Source organism: Podarcis liolepis (assembly GCF_965112155.1).
Source record: "Podarcis liolepis genome assembly, chromosome: 1".
Lineage (NCBI taxonomy): Eukaryota > Metazoa > Chordata > Lepidosauria > Squamata > Lacertidae > Podarcis > Podarcis liolepis.
Window position 1 is genome coordinate 8,131,095 of NC_139554.1, and position 20,614 is coordinate 8,151,708.

The window sequence follows — 20,614 nt, forward strand, 5'->3', positions numbered from 1 at the left end:
AACAAGAATCAGCTAGGCATGGCAATTGTGATCAGTCTTGAATTGTTTTGTAAAAAAAAAAAAATGAAAGAGGAAGACATTGGAAAACTTGTAATGAACAGGAAAATTAGTCAAAGTCTTAAGAAAGAAAGACACTGAAAAATGGTTGTATGTGGGGGGCCACCAGGGGGCGCATTGGAAGATGGCCGACAATAACATCTCTCCGACCCACACAAGGTAATTAAGAGGCTGATATGGGAGTATGCAGCCTCCCTTGCCCCCCAAGGGAATGGGGGGCACTGCCTTGCCTGCTGTGTCCATAGTTCACCCCCGGATTCGAAAGAAGGGGGTGAGGGCACTAGGCACAAAGCCCTTGGGTGAGGTCGGCTCTCCTGGACGCTGTCTCTGATCGTGCACTGGTTTGCATCAGCTCGAAATATATAATTGGAAAAGAAACAAATGCACATACTTCAAGTGAAGATCAGGAGTAAAGACTGCTGATTAATGGGATCTCTGTGATGCGGAGTGACGGGCTGGACAAGAAATCAAGTGAAGACTCATCATTAAAAGATCGATATGTCGGAGTGAAATGGAAAGGGGGGAGGAAAAAACTTTTTTTTTGTCTTATGTGAGTACCCAATAACCCTCCCCCCCAGAGAGAAAGAATCGTTGCAAATTACTAATCACAAGCAGGAGATTTACATGTGAAAAGGATCTAGGAGTCTTGGTTGACCACAAACTTGACATGAGCCAACAGTGTGACGCGGCAGCTAAAAAAGCCAATGCAATTCTGGGCTGCATCAATAGGAGTATAGCATCTAGATCAAGGGAAGTAATAGTGCCACTGTATTCTGCTCTGGTCAGACCTCACCTGGAGTACTGTGTCCAGTTCTGGGCACCACAGTTCAAGAAGGACACTGACAAACTGGAACGTGTCCAGAGGAGGGCAACCAAAATGGTCAAAGGCCTGGAAACGATGCCTTATGAGGAACGGCTAAGGGAGCTGGGCATGTTTAGCCTGGAGAAGAGGAGGTTAAGGGGTGATATGATAGCCATGTTCAAATATATAAAAGGATGTCACATAGAGGAGGGAGAAAGGTTGTTTTCTGCTTCTCCAGAGATGCGGACACGGAGCAATGGATCCAAACTACAAGAAAGAAGATTCCACCTAAACATTCGGAAGAACTTCCTGACAGTAAGAGCTGTTTGACAGTGGAATTTGCTGCCAAGGAGTGTGGTGGAGTCTCCTACTTTGGAGGTCTTTAAGCAGAGGCTTGACAACCATATGTCAGGAGTGCTCTGATGGTGTTTCCTGCTTGGCAGGGGGTTGGACTCGATGGCCCTTGTGGTCTCTTCCAACTCTATGATTCTATGATTCTATGATTCTATGATTAAGAACTATGATTAATTACTGATCAAAGAGAGGACTGGTGGGAACATCGGGAATGGAAAGCAAGCTTTGTGACGCAGTTACAAATGGAGATTCGTCAAGACAGGCCTGCCCACAGGAGGACGAGGGGGAGGAGGACCATGGTCATCGGAATGTGAATGTATGGTTATCGGAATGTGAATTTGACCTGGCAGGGTCCCCTGAGATACATATTGGCAGGCCTGTGGAAATCAACGGACAGACTGTGGGAATGTTCTCTACGGAGGTGTGGAAATGGCGTCTGTCCTTTATGTGATATGGCTCTTGGAGAGTTTAAAATCCACACAGGATTTTCAACCCGCTTGTGAAGATTATCAGAGATCACAAAGAAAGAAATATATGATAACAACAAGAAGATGAGGAAAATAATAAAGAGACTATCTGGACAGAACTGTGAAATTAAAGCAGCAGCAAGAGTGATGTTTGGATCCCTTTTGGAGCTCGAAGTATGGGTACCCCCAACAATTTTTTTAAAAAAATTGGCTGTATAATTTGGAACTAATGTGATTTGGAATTAATGTGATTTGATTGGCCTGTTAATAAAAATTATTTTTTTAAAAAAAAAGAAAAAATGGTTGTATGTAATCACACGGCATTATGATGAGGGCTGATCTGAAGAACCAAATGATTTGAATTGGTTCAGGATGACGACATGGGGTTGCACCTGTTAAGATTCCTGTGATCCTTGGATTGGTGAATAAAAATGACGTGTGTAATCTAGAAATGTATAAAGAACATGGCTTTGGATGTGGTTCTTTGCAGCCTTCTTCTTATGTGTGAGGCTGTCCCTATGCACATTTCTTTTTCAGGAAAGGCCTATCATTTCACTTGGAGGTTGCATCCTTTTCTTTTGGGTTGCTCTGTGGGGAAGCTACAGTCGAGGAACCTCCTTTTCAATTTCTCCAAGACAGGCTCCAGGAGAGGAGATGGTGGCTGCTTTGGCCACAAACTAAGGCATGGTTTGGCTTAGCATGTTTGTCCAAACTCAGGCTCATTGTTTGTGCCTGCAGACAAACCACAAGCTGTAAGCAAATAAGAAACCTTCATTTTAGAAACAAGCAAGTATCTAAAAGCCTTGGTCTAAAAGCCTTGAAAAAAATGGAACTATAGGGGAAAGTAATCTCCGAGTTTGTAATATCCAAACTGTGTTGTACATTTTGTTAACGTTTACGCTTCAAAAGGTGACAATTCAATTTTTGTTCAGCAATTTTTGCACCCACCCTCACACCCACTAACATTTTGGAGAATTAAGAAGCATTAAATTCCATGAATTTGAGAAGATATATTTTGCAAATTTATACTGGAGCCATTTTCACTAAAGGCAAACAGCTGTGTTCCAAAAATATGTACTGCTAAAACAAATAATTTGGAAAGTTTCTCTCATTCCTATTTGAAGGCAAAGCGAGAGTTTATCTTCCTTACTTAATTAGAGGGCATAATTCACATGTCTAATTTATTCTTGTCTTCCTCCTATTATAGAGGCAGCTAATTATATATGCATATGTATATGCCATATAATAGAAGAAGAGCCCTGCTGGATCAGGCAAGGGCCCGTCTAGTCGAGGATCCTGTTCTCATCGAAGCTGACCAGATACCCACAGGAACCCTGTATACAGGACTTGAGTGCAGCAGCAGTCTATGTCACCCTCAGTCTTGTGACTGGTAAGATTAGAAATTATCTCCAGATGAATTACCTTGTTTTCTTTCCAATACACTTTCTCTGCACAGGTTTCACAGATTCTTGAGACAAAAAAGCCAATATAGTTCAAGCAGATGAGGTTGAAGGGGATTCCAAAGAGAGCAAAAATAACACAAAAGATCTGACCATCTGCTGTTTGGGGACAGAGGTTTCCATAGCCTGTTAAAAGATTAAGAAAGGGTTGCAAAGGACGTCAGCAACTGTCGATTTGCCAATTACCTTCAGATTTTTCAGTTCTTCAAAATTTGTGACACAGTTATTGGATTAAAAAATGAATTACAAAATTCTTATTTCTTTTGGGATAAATTTAGAAATGTATTTGATGATATGTCTTTGGTGATGAAATTGGGTATGCAAGGAGTGTCTTAGATAGAGGAACCACCATCGTGCCCAGATAACAGCCCATAACAGCCCTCAGTGTAAGCCTTCAGGGCATTTGCTCAGACAAACCTCCCTTTTAGGTTATTTTGAGAATGGACTCAATTATGACTTGGCTGATCTATCTGCCAATTCATTATTATTAAATAATTCTTATCCAGAATGTAAATTGGGACTTCCGGCACGGAATGCCATGGCGTGCAGCGGTCCCATAATAGCGGATCCCAATTCTGCACTTAATCAAGGATAAAAATGAGAGTAATTATCCTTCTGGAAACACACACACACACCCCAATCGGAGGGGCGAGCCTTCACTTGTGGGTTGTCCATTAACTGTATCTCGTTCCGACGGAATACGAGGGCAGGGGCACTTAAAGAACAGGCATGTTTTGGAACCAGAAGACATGGGAACCTGCTAAATGAAATCAGCCATTGTGTGCCAAGGTTTTGATCTGGAGAGGACTTCACCGTAACAGGATTATTATGTAAGTGAAGGAGAGCCTTTTGTTCTCTTTTTATATTTATATTATATTTGATGATCTATGATCCAGCAAACCTTCACTAAAGACATATTAAGAAATTATTAGTGGACTGAGTTTATTATTGTACAACTATAAAGGGAATGCAACAGGGACTTTAAAAAAAAAGACTTTAGAATCTGCCTACAGAGTTCTTCAAATGAAAGACTGTGAAATACTGTGATGCTTTGTGGCACTGTCTCCTATAGGTAAAGGTAAATGGACCCCTGACCATTAGGTCCAGTCGTGACCGACTCTGGGGTTGCGGCACTCATCTCGCTTTATTGGCCGAGGGAGCCGGCGTACAGCTTCCGGGTCATGTGGCCAGCATGACTAAGCCGCTTCTGGTGAACCAGAGCAGCGCACGGAAACGCTGTTTACCTTCCCGCCGGAGCGGCACCTATTTATCTACTTGCACTTTGACGTGCTTTCGAACTGCTAGGTTGGCAGGAGCAGGGACCGAGCAATGGGAGCTCACCCCATCACAGGGATTCGAACCGCCGACCTTCTGATCGGCAAGTTCTAGGCTCTGTGGTTTAACCCACAGCGCCACCCACGTCCCTGCTGTCTCCTATAAGGGTAAAGGTAAAGGTACCCCTGCCCGTACGGGCCAGTCTTGCCAGACTCTAGGGTTGTGCGCCCATCTCACTCAAGAGGCCGTGGGCCAGCGCTGTCCGAAGACACTTCCGGGTCACGTGGCCAGCGTGACATCGCTGCTCTGGCGAACCAGAGCCGCACACGGAGACGCCGTTTACCTTCCCGCTGGTAAGCGGTCCCTATTTATCTACTTGCACCCGGAGGTGCTTTCGAACTGCTAGGTTGGCAGGCGCTGGGACCGAACGACGGGAGCGCGCCCCGCCGCAGGGATTCGAACCGCCGACCTTTCGATCGGCAAGCCCTAGGCGCTGAGGCTTTTACCCACAGCGCCACCTGCGTCCCCGCTGTCTCCTATGGAGAGTGTTAATTTGGATCTACAACTGCTTTGGTGAGACATCAGCTTGTTAAAAAAGTTGGGAAGATTAAGAACAAAGAGCTAGATGTCAACCCGGCGCATGGCATGATGCCAGTATGCTTTTGGTTCAGATAAACAAGATGGTGACAGTGCTGGCTCTGACGCACTTTGAAAAATCACTCTCGAAGGGAGACAGCGCGGAAAAAGGATGATGCATTATAACATGAAAAGAAGTACAAAAGAAAAGTATTTAACACAGAAAATTATAAGCTTTAAATGCCTCTTGCAAGTTAATGGATATGGATTTTTTAAAATACGAGTGACGTTGTTACACTGGCGGCTGCAAAAGAACAACAGCAGAAGAAGGGATCGAGATAGGAATTGTTATTTTTGGATTACATATGAGACTATGTGTGGGACTTTGGAATAAATTATCTCCAAAAGATCAAAACACAGGAAGCCATCTAATGTGTTTAATTTGGAATGTATAATGGGCTTTATAAATTGTATTATGATTTGGTATGATTTGATATCCCCCTTCATGGATCACTGCCTTGCCGTGGCGAAGGGGCTTGAATAACTCAGAGAAGCTATGAGCTATGCCGTGCAGAGCCACCCAAGATGGACAGGTCATAGTGGAGAGTTTTGACCAAACGTGATCCACCTGGAGCAGGAACCGGCAAGCTACTCCAGTATCCCTGCCAAGAAAACTCCATGGACAAAGATTACCATAATAAAAGACAAAAGTGGAAAGGACCTAACAGAAGCAGAAGACATCAAGTTGAGGTGGCAAGAATACACAGAGGAACTATACCAGAAAGAAATGGATGTCTCGTATACCCCAGGTAGTGTGGTTGCTGACCTTGAGCCAGACATCCTGGAGAGTGAAGTCAAATGGGCCTTAGAAAGCACTGCTAATAACAAGGCCAGTGGAAGTGATGATATTCCAGCTGAACTATTTAAAATTTTAAAAGATGATGCTGTTAAGGTGCTACACTCAATATGCCAGCAAATTTGGAAAACTCAGCAGTGGCCAGAGGATTGGAGAAGATCAGTCTACATCCCAATCCCCAAGAAGGGCAGTGTCAAAGAATGCTCCAACTACTGCACAATTGCACTCATTTCACACGCTAGCAAGGTTATGCTTAAAATTCTACAAGGCAGGCTTAAGCAGTATGTGGACCGAGAACTCCCAGAAGTGCAAGCTGGATTTCGAAGGGGCAGAGGAACCAGAGAGCAAATTGCAAACATGCACTGGATTATGGAGAAAGCTAGAGAGTTCCAGAAAGACATCTACTTCTGCTTCATTGACTATGCAAAAGCCTTTGACTGTGTCGACCACAGCAAACTATGGCAAGTTCTTAAAGAAATGGGAGTGCCTGATCACCTCATCTGTCTCCTGAGAAATCTCTATGTGGGACAAGAAGCTACAGTTAGAACTGGATATGGAACAACTGATTGGTTCAAAATTGGGAAAGGAGTACGGCAAGGCTGTATATTGTCTCCCTGCTTATTTAACTTATATGCAGAATTCATCATGCGAAAGGCTGGGCTGGATGAATCCCAAGCCAGAACTAAGATCGCCGGAAGAAATATCAACAACCTCAGATATGCAGATGACACAACCTTGATGGCAGAAAGTGAAGAGGAATTAAATAACCTTTTAATGAGGGTGAAAGAGGAGAGCGCAAAATATGGTCTGAAGCTAAACATCAAAAAAACAAAGCTCATGACCACTGGTCCCATCACCTCCTGGCAAATAGAAGGGGAAGAAATGGAGGCAGTGAGAGATTTTACTTTCTTGGGCTCCATGATCACTGCAGATGGTGACAGCAGTCACGAAATTAAAAGACGCCTGCTCCTTGGGAGAAAGGCGATGGCAAATCTAGACAGCATCTTAAAAAGCAGAGACATCACCTTGCCAACAAAGGTCCGTATAGTTAAAGCCATGGTTTTCCCAGTAGTGATGTATGGAAGTGAGAGCTGGACCATAAAGAAGGCTGATCGCCGAAGAATTGATGCTTTTGAATTACGGTGCTGGAGGAGACTCTTGAGAGTCCCATGGACTGCAAGAAGATCAAACGCATCCATTTTTAAGGAAATCAGCCCTGAGTGCTCACTGGAAGGACAGATCCTGAAGCTGAGGCTCCAATACTTTGGCCACTTCATGAGAAGAGAAGACTCCCTGGAAAAGACCCTGATGTTGGGAAAGATTGAGGGCACAAGGAGAAGGGGACGATGGTTGGACAGTATTCTCGAAGCCACAAACATGAGTCTGACCAAACTGTGGGAGGCAGTGGAAGACAGGAGTGCCTGGCATGCTCTGGTCCTTGGGGTCACGAAGAGTCGGACACGACTAAACGACTAAACAACAATGATTTGATATCATAATAATGTGGCCCATATCATAATAATATCATAATAATGTGGCCCATATTGGAGTGTTATTAATGAAAATTAATAAAAATTATATCTTAAAAAAACAGAATTCAATTTGGCTGCTGGTGTAAGAAGAGGCATTAATTAAGAGGCTGAAAAACAAAGCAAAAAGCTTATCTTAAATTATCGATGCTCAATAACGTTTACCAATGGATAAGGATGATCTGCTTAGTTTAAAATCTTCATCTTATATTACTTTTAACTCTCCATTCCTTCAGTGAGATTAAATCCATTAGCATGGGAATAATAATATAATTGTAATTTATTATTTATGTGTCGCCCATCTGACTGGGTTGCCCCAGCCACTCTGGGTGGCTTCCCCTGTCCCATAGAAACAATACTTCAGTCTTGTCTGGATTCAGCCTCAAACTGTTGGAATGGAATGCACTGTTTACTTAAAGGGACAGACACAAGTTTTCAAAGCAGAGGCTGCTAAGGGAGAGATGAACAGAACTCAATATGGCAAAGACATGGCTGAACACACAATTGATTGTTAGTATCATCCCACAGTTATTGCAAGAGTTTGGTTTTTATTGTATGTTGAAAAGTTTAAATATATAACCAACATGCTGCATGCATTTGTAAGGACCAGACTTGAGTTGTTTTCAGCTGAGATCCCATGAAGATTTTGCCAAGCACCTTGGAATAATCAGAGACCCAATTAGAAGACTAATAGTATCTACTGATTGAAATTTGCAAGTGGAAAGAGTCAAGAAATGAAGACTCCTGGGATAGCTCAAGTCCAAAGGCTGAGAAACAGATAAGCCCTTCTCTTGGGTCTCAGAAGCCGCAGCTTTATGGCCTGAACTCAAAGTACAGATTAGTTTATCCCTAGCACACTTGAATCAACTGTTTGTGCTTCTCACCAGAAAGCTTCACTAGAGCTTTCCAAACTGTGTGTCGCGACAAGTTAGTGTGTTGGCTGCAGTGTGTAAGTGTGTCGTATGAATGCTGGAGAGGGGTTAGTTTAACCACCGGTTTGCTAAAGGTAAAGAGACCCCTGACCATTAGGTCCATTCATGACCGACTCTGGGGTTGTGGCGCTCATCTCATTTACCATCCCGCTGGAGCGGTACCTATTTATCTACTTGCACTTTGACGTGCTTTCGAACTGCTAGGTTGGAAGGAGCAGGGACCGAGCAACGGGAGCTCACCCCGTCACGGGGATTTGAACCACTGACCTTCTGATCGGCAAGCCCTAGGCTCTGTGGTTTAACCCACAGCGCCACCCGCGTCCCTCTACCGGTTTGCTAGTAAAACTCAATTACTGTGTCACAAATTGATGCATGTATAAAAACCGTGTCACCAACCTGAAAAGTTTTGAAAGCTCAGGATTAAACAGTGCTAAAAGGGTAGGTTCGCCCACTCATTCAGTGCATGGTTTTCTGCATTGAAGGCATTCATCTAGACATAAAGGGTGTGTGGTTTCTTGAGTGTATTTTGTAGCTTACTTGAAAGACTGTCATGGGGTCAGTTGCACCTGGTGGGATTTGAACTTGTTTCCCTAGCCCAACTACTTTCCACAGGGTGGTTTTAATAATAGGTTGACCCCAGAAGGGTGGGGAACAAATAACTAATCAGGGAATGGGCTCATTGGGCATATAATAAATGAACTATTTATTTGGCCAGAAAGGGCAAGACAAAGATGAGATGTGAAGGATGATGAAAGAGCAAAAGCAAAGCCTGGACCTTAACACAATTTATCTAAGCGAGAGCATTTGAATGCCCTGCATACTATATTCGGGGAGAAGCCAGAAACAAATGACAGTACCTATTGTGGCTAACATAGTTCCCACGAAGAAGAAAGAATTAGCGAAATCCCAGCTGCTGTGTCTCTCATGAGGTTTGGTTCCTATTGGATCTATTCCCAACCGAACAGCTTTTACCAGTTTCTGCAATTGAAGGCAAGACTCAGTTTGAATATTCCAACAATAAGAATAGCCCCTCCCCTGATTATCACTAGATACTGCTAATCAAATTGCTATGCACTCAGAAGGGAAGTTCTTCTGGATCCGTCGGTCAACCATGGCATTTCTTTCAGCCAGAACTTTCTGGAACTCATTTCTGGCACCTCTCAAGTAGGAGCCTTTGCCGTTAGAGGGGAATGAGGGAGGTTTCTCTCCCTTGAACCCAAGAGAGGGTTTTGTAGCAATGCATAAATGGCTTGGCTTGCCTGTCTTCATAAATTCTTTTGGACAGAGTCTGCTTGGAGTATTGGCTCTCCCATATTTTCAGTCAACAAAACAATGGTGAGACTACCCCATCTCCCACCCTCTGTTCTAAGGCACAAAGACACTTTTCAAGGCAGTTAACCAGACAATGATTCAGCTTTTCTGTGACCTTGAACAGAGTCACCTGTTTTGCAACTGCTATATGACGTATGTTCTCCTTTCCCCGATATAGTGGTACCTCGGGTTAAGAACTTAATTCGTTCTGGAGGTCTGTTCTTAACCTGAAACTGTTCTTAACCTGAAGCACCACTTTAGCTAATGGGGCCTCCTGCTGCCGCTGCTGCACGATTTCTGTTCTTATCCTGAAGCAAAGTTCTTAACCCGAGGTAATATTTCTGGGTTAGCGGAGTCTGTAACCTGAGGCGTATGTAACCTGAAGCATATGTAACCTGAGGTACCACTGTATATTCTTTGCAATATATGTTTCCCAACAAATGCAGTACAAATGCTAACAAAAACCTGCTCCTTATAACTGAATCGGAGAAAACGTCAATTTGGGTTTTCAATGATTGCTGTTCACAAGCTGGTTTTCACGAGGAAAGCCCCAGAGTAACGAAATGGTGCTCAGACACGGAGCTTTAAATCATGGACAGGCCTGGAGAGAGTGGAGGAAAGCTCAGTGTGGAGAAGCCCATGCTGCCCCCAACAGTGTTGGCAGAACAGAGCCATAATGTCTAGTAGCCATTCCTTGTCTTATCCTCCAACAATCTGCCTAATCCTCCATGGGGATAAATTTTCACATGCAGAAGGAAGAGTGAGTCCTTATGGCTCTATGCTGGCCACTGATTCTGTCCCCACCTCAGTTTCCACCTCTAAACTGTATTCCCCCCATATATACTTTCTGACCTCTCAACCTCTGGTGTCCTGCCACGGTCTATCCTTTCAGTCTTGCTAAAGTAATGCCTTACCTGTATGAATACCTCCACCTCTTCTGGGCTGAGAACGGTGTAGTTCGAAAAGAATTGTGCTTTCATGCGAAACGTTGCTTCTTCTAGTCTTTCGTGGTGATCGTTCTCCAGAAGCTCAATGACAAGGGCACCCATCACTATGTAAGTCATGTAGCCAGCCAGCAGTAGGATGCCCTGCTTCCTGCTGATACGCATCTTGTCCTGTGTGGGAATGAGAGCCAAGGAAGAAGCAGACACAAGAGCAACTATAGACTCAACAGTACAGCTGAGCACTCTCCATAGCTGGGCCCAAGCTAATGAAATGAATTTCAGCAGGAACAAATCTAAGGTTCTGCACTTAGGCAGGAAGAACCAGATGCACAAATAGAAGATGGGGGACACATGGCTAAGTAGCAGTACATGTGAACAGGATACAGGGGTCTTGGTGGACCACAAGCTGAACATGAGTCAACCGTGTGTTATTAATACCACAAGTTTTATCTAAATTAGTATCGTTAAACATCAACAAAATGTAAATGACATTCCCAGAGGAATTGAAGGAGGCAGTGGTGCACCCACTCTTAAAGAAAACATCATTAGATCCTTTAGATCTATCCAATTACCGCCCAGTTTCAAATCTTCCGTCCCTGGGTAAGGTGATTGAGAGAGCGGTTGCTGAACAGCTTGGTGGGTTTCTGGATGAAACCTCAGCTCTGGATCCATTCCAATCCGGCTTCTGCGCTGGTCATGGGACCGAGATGGCTCTGGTCTCCCTAACAGATGATCTACGTAGGCAGCTGGATCAAGGCAGGTTGGGGCTGCTGATTCTTTTAGACCTGTCAGCAGCCTTCGACATGGTTGATCACGAACTCCTGGACCACCGCCTCTTCAACGTGGGGATCCAGGGCACAGTCCTTCAATGGCTGCGCTCGTTTCTCTCTGGTCAGGGACAGAGGGTGGCGCTTGGGAGGGAATTGTCATCGCACCACTCCTTGGTGTGTGGAGTGCTTCAGGGTATGATACTCTCCCGAATGCTTTTCAACATCTTTATTCGCCCCCTCGTCCAGCTTGTCCGGAGTTTTGAGTTGGGCTGCGATCAGTACGCTGATGACACACAACTCTATCTGTTGATGGATGGCCATCCTGACTCGGCCCCAGACACACTGATCAGATATTTGGAAGCTGTGGCTGGATGGTTACGTGGGAGCCGGTTGAAGTTAAATTCTTCGAAGGATGGATGGCGGCTAACAAATTGATGTTGAATCCTGACAAGACAGAAGTACTGTTTTGGGGGGACAGGAGACGGGTGGGTGTGGAGGACTCCCTGGTCCTGAATGGGGTAACTGTGCCATGAAGGACCAGGTGCACAGCCTTGGAGTCATTCTGGACTCCATGGAGGCACAGGCCAATTCTGTATCCAGGGCAGCTGTTTATCAGCTCCATCTGGTATGCAGGCTGAGACCCTAGCTGCCCACAGACTGTCTCGCCATAGTGGTGCATGCTCTAGTTACCTCTCGCTTGAACTACTGCAATGCGCTCTATGTGGGGCTACCTTTGAAGGTGACCCAGAAACTACAACTAATCTAGAATGCGGCAGCTAGACTGGTGACTGGGAGCGGCCCCCGAGATCATATAACACTGGTCTTGAAAGACCTACACTGGCTCCCAGTACGTTTCCAAGCACAATTCAAAGTGTTGGTGCTGACCTTTAAAGCCCTAAATGGCCTTGGTCCAGTATACCTGAAGGAGAGTCTCCACCTCCATCATTCTGCCCGGACACTGAGGTCCAGCACTGAGGGCCTTCTGGCGGTTCCCTCGCTGTGAGAAGCCAAGTTACAGGGAACCAGGCAGAGGGTCTTCTCAGTAGTGGCACCCGCCCTGTGGAACGCCCTCCCCTCAGATGTCAAAGAGAAAAATAACTACCAAACTTTTAGAAGACATCTGAAGGCAGCCCTGTTTAGGGAAGTTTTTAATGTTTAATAGGTTATTGTATTTTAGTGTTTTGTTGGAAGCCGCCCAGAGTCGCTGGGGAAACCCAGCCAGATGCGCAGGGTATAAATAATAAATAATAATTATTATTATTCTTCGAAGACAGAGGTACTTTGGCTGGGTCAGGACGATATGGGATGGGGGGGCAACTCCCATCTCTTGCGGGGGCGCAATTAGTGCCAGCACTGTCCGTTAAGAGTTTGGGTGTAATCTTCGACACCTCCCTTTCCATGGAGGCGTAGATTGCAGGCTATAACAAAGGTGGTATTTTTTCATCTCCGCCAAGCTAAGCAGTTGGCTCCTTACCTCTCTCACCCTGACCTAGCCACTGTGATCCACACGACGGTCACCTCCAGTCTGGATTATTGTAACTCACTCTATGTGGGGCTGCCCTTGAGACTGACCCAGAAACTCCAGCAGGTGCAGAATGCCGCGGCGAGACTCATTACGGGGTCCTCGCTGCGGGATCACATTCACCCAGTGCTATACCAGCTGCACTGGCTCCTGGTGGAATACAGGGTCAGGTTTAAGGTGCTGGTTTTAACCTTTAAAGCCCTATACGGCCTAGTACCCTCATACCTACGGAACCGCCTCTCCTGGTATGTCCCACGAAGGACCTTATGGTCTTCAAACAAAAACATCCTGGAGGTCCCAGGCCACAGGGAGGTTAGGCTTGCCTCAACCAGAGCCAGGGCTTTTTCAGCTGTGGCTCCAATCTGGTGGAACGCTCTGTCACAAGAGACTAGGGCCCTGCGGGATTTGACATCTTTCCACAGGGCCTGCAAGACAGAGCTGTTTCACCAGTCTTGTGGCCAAGGCTCTCGCTTTGGTAATCCTCACAGAACTCTAGCCCAATTGTTGCCATTAATTTGATTTAAACTGATTTTATAATGAATTGATTTTAGAATGCTGTATTATTTTACTGTTGTTAGCCGCTCTGAGCTCGGCTTTGGCTGGGGAGGGCGGGATATAAATAAATTATTATTATTATTATTATTATTATTATTATTATTATTATTATTAGGTATCAATGGATATCAAGAAATGGCAGTCATTGAACCTGACCCTGTGGGGGAAAGTCAATGCTCTTAAACTGAACATAATACCTAGACTAGTTTATATCTTAAGAGGAATTCCAATTCACAAAATTAAATATTTGTTTAGAAAATGCCTTTGGGACTCTTCAGTTCCAAGAATATCGATTCAAAAAATTCAAATATTGATAAAGGAAGGAGGATTTGGGATCCCAGATTTAGGACTGTATCACTAAAAAAGACTGAGACTGATGAAATGGAAAAATAAAAGTGAGGCTCCCTTCCATGATTGGATTTAAGACATACAAACTTGCAACATATGAGCAACGTGTGTTTAAAGCAGACTTGCTGTGGACAAATTCAATGATATGTTGAATCCATTCTTACAAATACTGTACGTAGTAGGTTAAGATCTGGTGAATTAGAATAACAACTCTGTAAAGGATACAGTTTGGTTTTTCCTCTCTCCCCTCTTTACTTTGCCTTCTACATGGTTTGAAAAAAATTGTCTCTAGAAAATGATTGCAAGGAAGCTCTCAGATGACAATACCATATGTGAATATGTTGCTAGAAAAACTCGAAAAAAAAATCTTCATGTCGTATAGGTGTCTAAAATAAAACATTATATTGACTGTGCAAAAAGCAACTGCTTCAATTACTTCTTGGGAAAGTTGTTTGGAGTGTTAGGATACTGCATGTCAAAACACACTTTCTCTTTCCAGGTTTGGTTTGGTTTGGTTTTTTTAAGAAATACAGTTCATTTGGGAAACATGGAGGAAGAAAACCAGGAGGTTTTGTCATGTTGGAGCTAATGTGTTTTCCCACATCCATAACCAGCCCAGGGGTCATTTGGAGGAGGGAATTGAAAGGAGCGGAGAGGTCTTTGCTTGGCTCCTCACTCACCCTGATAGGGACATTCGATTCCAAATCCTCTTAAATGATCCACTTCTTTGACTTCCAATATCTGATGGGAGAGTTTCAGTGCTTCCCTTTCACTAGGTAGCTATTTGGTAGGAGCAGCCTGACCACACCTTCATGGGCTCTATGAGGTCATGGGTATATTACTCTCTTTTGTGGACTGGCTTACCTGGTCCTCTGTGAGGTCACCCCCTCTGTGCCTGATGGGCTGCTAAAAGCCTCCAGATCTGAGAGGCTGGTAGGAAGATCAGACCACAATATTTTAGAAACGTACAGGGAGCAAGCTTGATCTATTGCTACTTCGAGCAATGGGAATTCTCATCAGATTTGCAGATAGCATCAAACTGGGAGGGGTAGCTAATGCCGCAGAAGAAAGAATCAGGATTGGGGGTTGCCATTTGTCCTCTTTGTCCTCATGGGCAGAGTCATCATAGCGATCCATAGTTAAAAGCAGAAGTCAACAAATGTGTCCTCTTTTTTGCAACCCTACATTGAGCTCCAGCTAACAAAATGAGATGGTTGGATAGTGTTCTCGAAGCTACCTGCATGAGTTTGACCAAACTGCGGGAGGCAGTGGAAGACAGGAGTGCCTGGCGTGCTCTGGTCCATGGGGTCACGAAGAGTCGGACACGACTAAACGACTAAACAACAACAACAAAATGAATTTCACTAGGGACAAATGTCAGGTTCTGAACTTAGGAGGGAAGAACCAGATGCACAAATGTGGGGGGGGGGAGCAATCTGGCTTACTAGCAGTACATGTGTAAAGGATCTAGGGGTTTTGGTGGACCACAGGCTGAACATGAGTCAATAGTGTGATGAATAAATGCTAGGAATTTGGTTAATTGGGATATGGATTAGAACATAAGGTGCAGAGCTGTTCCAGACAGATAATTCCTGGGCTGGCTTATGCAAATCAACCTGGCTGACCCAAGGCTATCAAGAGTACTATAGGGGTCATTAACAATGCAAGGGAACTTCCCTCTTGACCCTAGGTGTGAACAAAGACTGGGGATTTGGGAGGTTGCCAGGGTACCTGCTCTGGGGGAAGGCAAGGGGTTTCTGGGGGGAAGAAAGAGGGGGGAAGGAGAGCTCCATCTTGGAGAGAAAGGCTGAAGGATGCTTATACTGCTGCCTCTTGAGCTGACCATGCTGTAAGATCTAGACTCCCTCCATGCAGACTGAAGTTGTAAATAGCTGAATAAACCCTATTTCTTAAAGTATGACAGTTTCCGCCTTGTCTTCTATTCTCCAAAGTGACTCTCAGCTACATCAACAGAAATAGTGTCCACATCACAGGAAGTAATAAAGGTATCAAGAATCCAGAAGCCAAGCCTGATGAGGAATGGTTGAAGGATCTGGGTGTGTTTATGCTGAACAAGAGGAGACATGAGAACCATCTTCGCGTTCAGCAGGACCCAACCATTGAACCACGCTCACCATAGTGGGTGTCCAGCCCCCTGCCAGCAAATATTGAGGGGGCTGAAGACCTTTCCACCCCTAGAAGTTGGGGCGCCTGTCCTAAATCTCATCAGCTGGCAGACCATAGGAAATAGCCTTAAATCAAGTCAGATAATTTGTTCGTCTTTATGAGCATCAGCTACACTGGCCAGCAGAAGCTCTCCCGGGTTTTTAGTCTTCCCCAGCCCTACCTGGAGGGGCTACAGATAGAGTCTTGAACATTTAGCATTTAAAGCATGTTCTCTGCCACTAAACTGTGACCCTTCCTCATCTCTTGAATATCGGATTATGCCTTCAGAGCCTTTCCAGGCAATCGGTTTCTCCTAGAAGGAATATTGTGTTTCTAAATTGCAAGGGGAGGTACAGCCATCTTTCTTCCAGATAGCATCTCTTGTTGCTAGTCAATTGCATTTCCCCAGATATGACCCACAGCATTTGATCTCTGTGAAATACACCCAGCATGAACTTGCTTTGCACTAATGAAGTGCTTTGTGGCCTGGCAGCACTATCCCTTTGATAAACAACAGTCCTCCCTTTTTCCTGCGCCGTGTTACGACTCTCATTTAAAACCTTTCTATATCTGAGGGCTGGGAAGAGAGGAGCATTTGGGTAGCTGTTTAAAAACAAATGCCCCTGAAAAGGCAAGGAACAACAGCAATGCCATCCTCTTCCCTAATAACTAGGATTGACAGGTCTCATGGGGCCAGTGAAGTACAGTGGAACCTTGGAAGCCGAACGCCTTGAAACTCGAACGTTCTGGCTCCCAAATTTCAGGACTCCCCGCACCCCCTCCATGGAGTCCCATTTTAAACATTTATTTCTACATAGTCTTCCATACTCCAATTTTTATATCAAACCATATTATCCATGGTAATTGTTACACTACAAGTGAAAGCAAAATCCTGCTAATGTTTCCATCTGCTTACAGTGGTCTCCTAAATAACTTATAATTCCCCCCCCCCCATCTGAAACCCAAGGTTTACCAAATGTGAAATATATCTGCATATTATTATAATGATCTCAGGCAGGTAAGCAAGTCCCAATAAAAATTTATGACTCTCTTGGCAGGTTTATGGTACGTTTATTTACAAATTATACCCAGAGCATGGCTCTGAGCCTGCCGCTCTTTGCTACAAGTTGGTCACTTTGAGTCTCTTTTGCACTTCTATTGCACTTTTACCCTTTCAGCCCTTCTGATTTGGGGAGAAGGTGGGTGGATTCCCTCCCACTCTCAGAAGAGCCCTCTGAACACTGTTTCTCTGCTGGTTGCATAGCAACCCCCTCAATGCCATTTATCTCTCCCCCTCCTCCTGCCTGCGAGCTCTCTGAGTCTGCTGCTCTATCTGAGTCTGGGAACTCTTGGTGAAGGGGGGAGCCAAGCTAACCCACTCCTGCTCTGACTGCATTCTTTCGTCTCCAGAGTCAGACTCTGGCTCTCTCTGGACTGGCATTCCTTGATCTTCAGAGTTTGACTCTTCCCAGGCGTTCGATTCAGCCACGTCCCTGACAATTATTTTCAGCTATCCTACCCCACTAATGAAAATAGTGCTGTGCTGTACTCTTAAGAACATCATCGACACCCCAAAATGGCTTGATTCCCCTTTCTGTTTCTAGGCCAGGGAAGACAACAAGGAACCTTGCAGTACCTTAACAGCATGAAACAAGGTAAAAGGAAGATATTTAGCTCTCCCAGAAGCAGAGCGTCTCTGCAAATGTAGTAAACAGGAACCTGATACTTTGGAGCATATTTTCTTTTCTTGTGATTTTGGCATTTATGCCAGAAGACAATTATTAGAGGCCTTACAACTCAACAGGCTCAATTCTATGCCACCAACGGTTCAAGACCTGCTCTCGGACAGGAATGATCAAATTACTGTACTAGTGGCTGAATTTTTGAGTGCTGTCCATGTAGAAAGGCTAGGCCATTATAAAGAGATTTAGTGGTTCTTAATTGATTGGCGATGTGGTAGTGTTATATTGTATTATTTATGCAAATTGATTTTCTCTGGCGTTAAAGATCTGACTGGGACAAACCTTGTTATGCTGAGCTCATATTTTGCACAATTTGTATACGGTGTTTGTTTGATAATGTGTGGTTTGCTATGCCTAATAAAGGATTGACTTATTATATGAGCCACCCTAGCCACTAGAAGGCTGTGAAAATTTGTGACCCTCCTCATCACAAATTACTCCTTTAGGTTTGTATTGTGTAGGAGAGGTCCGCCTTACAGGGTTGTCGTTCTGAGTTTCCAGGCATTATTTTTCTTGAAGGGACTGGGTACTAATGCTCCCCCTAAGTCTCCTTCGATTTCAACTAACACGGTAGAGACTTCAGTTACTGTTTCCAGTTTCTTATCTTTAAGGAACCAGCCTAGGTGTGCAGGAACCTGTCTATAAAATTGCTCTAAACTGATCAACTGTTTAAGCTCATCAATGGTTTTGATTTTACTTCTTTCCACCCATCTGTCCAGAGCTTTATCAATACGGCTACTCAGTTGCGCATAAGTTTCTTTTAATGTCACAAAAGGCTTTTCTGCTTTTCTCTGCAGTTAAACCAAACCGCCCTTTCATTCTTTCTTTGAATGTGAGATAATCAGAGGTTTCATCTTCTCTTAAATCTAAGTATATTTCACTCAAAGTTCCACATATCTGTGGATGTAAATACAGCATCCAGTTTTCCTCAGGAATATTTAAGTCCTTACAGGTCTGTTCAAAACTTAGCAGGAATGCCTTTGACACACTTAGGGAAATCTCTTCACTTTAGCTGAGGTAAAGTCTCCACCCCTACCAATGGATGTGGCAGTTCTGCTCTCAGCTTAATTTCCTCCATTTTTAAAAGAAACATGTCTTTTTCATAGGCCATCTTGGCCTCCCTTTCTCTTTCTTCTTGGGCTAACCTGGCATTTCTTTCTTTTTCTTTTCCCTCATGAGCTAATCTGCTCTCTCGCTCTGCCATATCTCTCTCAGCCTGTTATCTGTGCTAACTGAATGTCAGCTGCAATTCCGGCCTGTTCAGCTGCTATTTTTGCTTTCTCCTTTTCTTTCTCTGCTTCAACTTATGTCTTTCTTTCTCTGTTTCAACTTTATGTCTTTCTTTCTTTCTTTGCTTCAACTTTAGCCAATTCTAATACTAGCCTCAGCATTTCTAATTCAGTATTAGGATTCTCCTCAGATGCAACAGCTCCCTGTACTGGGTCTTCCCGAGTCTCTTTTGCCTGGTGCTTGCTGGCCATTTTCTGACAGAAAAAAATTCTTCTTTCAATAAAATAACCTCAGTACTTTATTAAACTGGATGTTCTGTATCTGTGGGCACGTTTCTGTGGGGGTTTTAACTTCGTATCACGGCGCTGCCACTTCTTAATATGCAACGGCGAAATGGCTCTCTCTCTCCCTGGCGCCGCTGCGCCAGCCCTCTGTTTCCCTTTCCCTCAGGTGAAATCCCCAATGGAGAATGAATCACGAGTGACAGTCAGTATTTTCCATCACAACATGCCTTCTTTCAGAAGCTTAGTTTAATCAGCATCGAGTACAGTGGTGCGCCGCAAGACGAATGCCTCGCAAGACGGAAAACTCGCTAGACGAAAGAGTTTTCCGTTTTGGAGGTGCTTCGCAAAACAAATCTCCTATGGGCTTGCTTCGCAAGACGACAATGCCTTGCGAGTTCCTGCGGGGTTTCCCCCCCCCCCCGCTTTTTCTAAGCCGCTAAGCCGCTTATCAGCTGATCCGATCAGCAGATAAGCCGCTAAAAGCCGCTAATAGCGCTAATCCGCTAATCCTTCAATGGGCTTGCTTCGCAAGACGAAAAAACCGCTAGATGAAGAGAATCACAGAACGGATTCTTTTCGTCTTGCGAGGCACCACTATATACAACTCGATGCTGATCAAACTACAAACTACATTACTTCTGGTAAATGAGCCACCTTAGCCGCTAGAGGGCCATGAAAATTTGTGTCCCAGACTGTTTCTTGTCTGCCCGTGTTGTATCTGAAACCCGAGGAGCACACTGGTTGCCAGATGTGAAATACATTGGCAATATTTGCATTAAGGGGCATGACGAACTCAGATCTATTAATTTTTAGTATGCCTGTTCTTATGGCCTTTTAAATGTGTTTGTGGGAGTGGAGGGCATTATTTTGTTTTGGGCTTTGTTTTAACTATTTGTTTTGTCCTTTTACCCTGTATTTTTTTTCTTGTGAACCTCCTTGAGACCTTCAAATGAAAGGTGGTGTATAAATTTAATAAAGAATGAAAAAAAAATTGTTGGCTACAGCCCCTTGTCGTCGTTGTGGGAGAGCCTCCAGCTGTATGGGAGCTGAACATCCAAGCATCAGCATTGAGATGGAAGAATCTCCTTTCCCAAACTGAGTGGTAGAACATCTGCTTAGCAGGCAGCGAGTCCTGAGTTTAAACTCCAGCATTTCCAAATTCCTGTTTGAAATTCTGAATTGCCGCTTGCGGTCAGTCTAGACCGTATTGTGCCAAATGACCCACTGGTCTGACTCTGTGTTAGGCAGCTCCCAGTGTTCCTAATCATTATAAATGGAGTGCATTTGTTAAGGAATGCAGACTCTCCAAGTTTCCATCCCTGTTTTTGATATGATCCTTAGGATGTCCCTATTTTCACTGGAGAAAAGCTGGGGAGTATGGGAATGACTCCATCTCACTAAGAACCAGGAGGCTACCAAGAAGCTGGGAATAAT

General features: G+C 44.3%; 1 protein-coding gene across 6 annotated transcripts in view; it reads right to left on the reverse strand.

Annotated features, from left to right (window-relative positions):
- Window positions 1-20,614, reverse strand: part of LOC310714448 (potassium channel, subfamily K, member 16-like) — a 29,129-nt gene that overhangs the window by 8,344 nt on the left and 171 nt on the right. The window contains exons 1-4 of one of the 6 annotated variants that reach the window (XM_083519830.1): window positions 19,835-20,144; window positions 10,534-10,734; window positions 9,166-9,286; window positions 3,103-3,266 (exon numbers count right to left, since the gene is read on the reverse strand). In XM_083519830.1, coding sequence (XP_083375956.1) covers window positions 3,103-3,266; window positions 9,166-9,286; window positions 10,534-10,734; window positions 19,835-19,966 — 618 coding nt within the window. In that variant the 5' untranslated portion in view covers window positions 19,967-20,144. Of the gene's footprint in view, window positions 1-3,102; window positions 3,267-9,165; window positions 9,287-10,533; window positions 10,735-11,091; window positions 11,125-12,807; window positions 13,030-13,080; window positions 13,516-14,438; window positions 14,916-19,834; window positions 20,145-20,614 lie in introns of those variants that run through there. The other 5 variants (XM_083519832.1, XM_083519834.1, XM_083519833.1 and 2 more) reach the window with 5 other exon arrangements.